We start from the raw sequence: 896 nt of genomic DNA, 5'->3' as shown, positions 1-896 counted from the left end.
GGGCCCCCCCCCCCGGCCCCAGCTGCCGCCGAGGGGGCCCCTCCTGATGCCAAGAGCTCCCTGGGTGCCACAGCCGGGCCCTCAAAGGACGTGAGCCCCCGGAGCAGCCGCCCCTCACCGTCTCCTGCTGCCAGCCCCCGGCCCAAGCAAGGTGGGTGCCCGGAGGTTGTGGTGCTTCAGTGATGCTGCACCCCGTGGGCACAATCGATGCCCGGTGGGGCTGGGCACTACCCTGGTGCTGTTTCCCCTCTGCAGATGCCCAGAAAGCCCAGGCAAGGCACAAGCAGGCAAAGGAGCGGCGCGAGGAACGAGCCAAGTACCTGGGTATGGAGCTGGGAGGGAAAGTGGATGGGAGGGAGGCAGGGGCTAAGGAGCTTTGCTGGGTCATGGGCAATCCCATTAGCCGTGGTGAGCTGAGCCTGGGTGCGAACTGCAGTGCTGGCAGCTCTGCCCACCAGGCACATCACTGATCCCCTGGCACACTGCTGATCCCCAGGCACACCGCTGACCCCCAGGCACATTGCTGACCCCCAGACATGCTGCTGACCCCTAGGCACACTGCTGACCCCCAGGCACACGGCTGACCCTCAGGCATGCTGCTGACCCCCCAGCACACACTGTTGCTCCCTGCTCTGGGTACTCCCCGTGCCACCAGCCCTCGTACCCAGCTCTGCCATGTGCAGGCAGCCCCAGCAGCCCCACAGTGGCTCGGGGCAGCAGGCGAGCAGGGCCCCTGCGCTGAGCATGGGGCCTCCTTGTCCCCGCGCTCTTTCCACCCTCATTCCCCCATTGTTCACCGCGCGGCTCGGCGGGCTCCCGGCGGGCTCCCGGCCTTCCTTTTGTCCTGGCCCAAACCCCTCCCTCGCCGGCCGGCCCTGATGCTGCCTGCCCTGCCT

The 896-nt window shown here is 68.2% G+C and overlaps 1 protein-coding gene across 1 annotated transcript in view; it reads left to right on the top strand.

The window, feature by feature from the left end:
- Positions 1 to 9: 9 nt before the first annotated feature.
- The window catches only part of MAP7D1 (MAP7 domain containing 1), a gene marked incomplete at its 5' end in the record, with an annotated part of 8060 nt that continues 7173 nt past the window's right edge, over positions 10 to 896 (top strand). Inside the window, 2 exons of the mRNA XM_031063033.1 lie at positions 10 to 151; positions 256 to 461. Coding sequence (XP_030918893.1) covers positions 10 to 151; positions 256 to 461 — 348 coding nt within the window. The remainder of the gene's footprint in view (positions 152 to 255; positions 462 to 896) is intronic.

The sequence above is a fragment of the Geospiza fortis genome, unplaced genomic scaffold, assembly GCF_000277835.1.
Source record: "Geospiza fortis unplaced genomic scaffold, GeoFor_1.0 scaffold289, whole genome shotgun sequence".
NCBI classification, from domain to species: Eukaryota; Metazoa; Chordata; class Aves; order Passeriformes; family Thraupidae; genus Geospiza; species Geospiza fortis.
The sequence above is the reverse complement of the archived record's forward strand: the minus strand, read 5'-3'. Positions and strand labels throughout refer to the sequence as shown.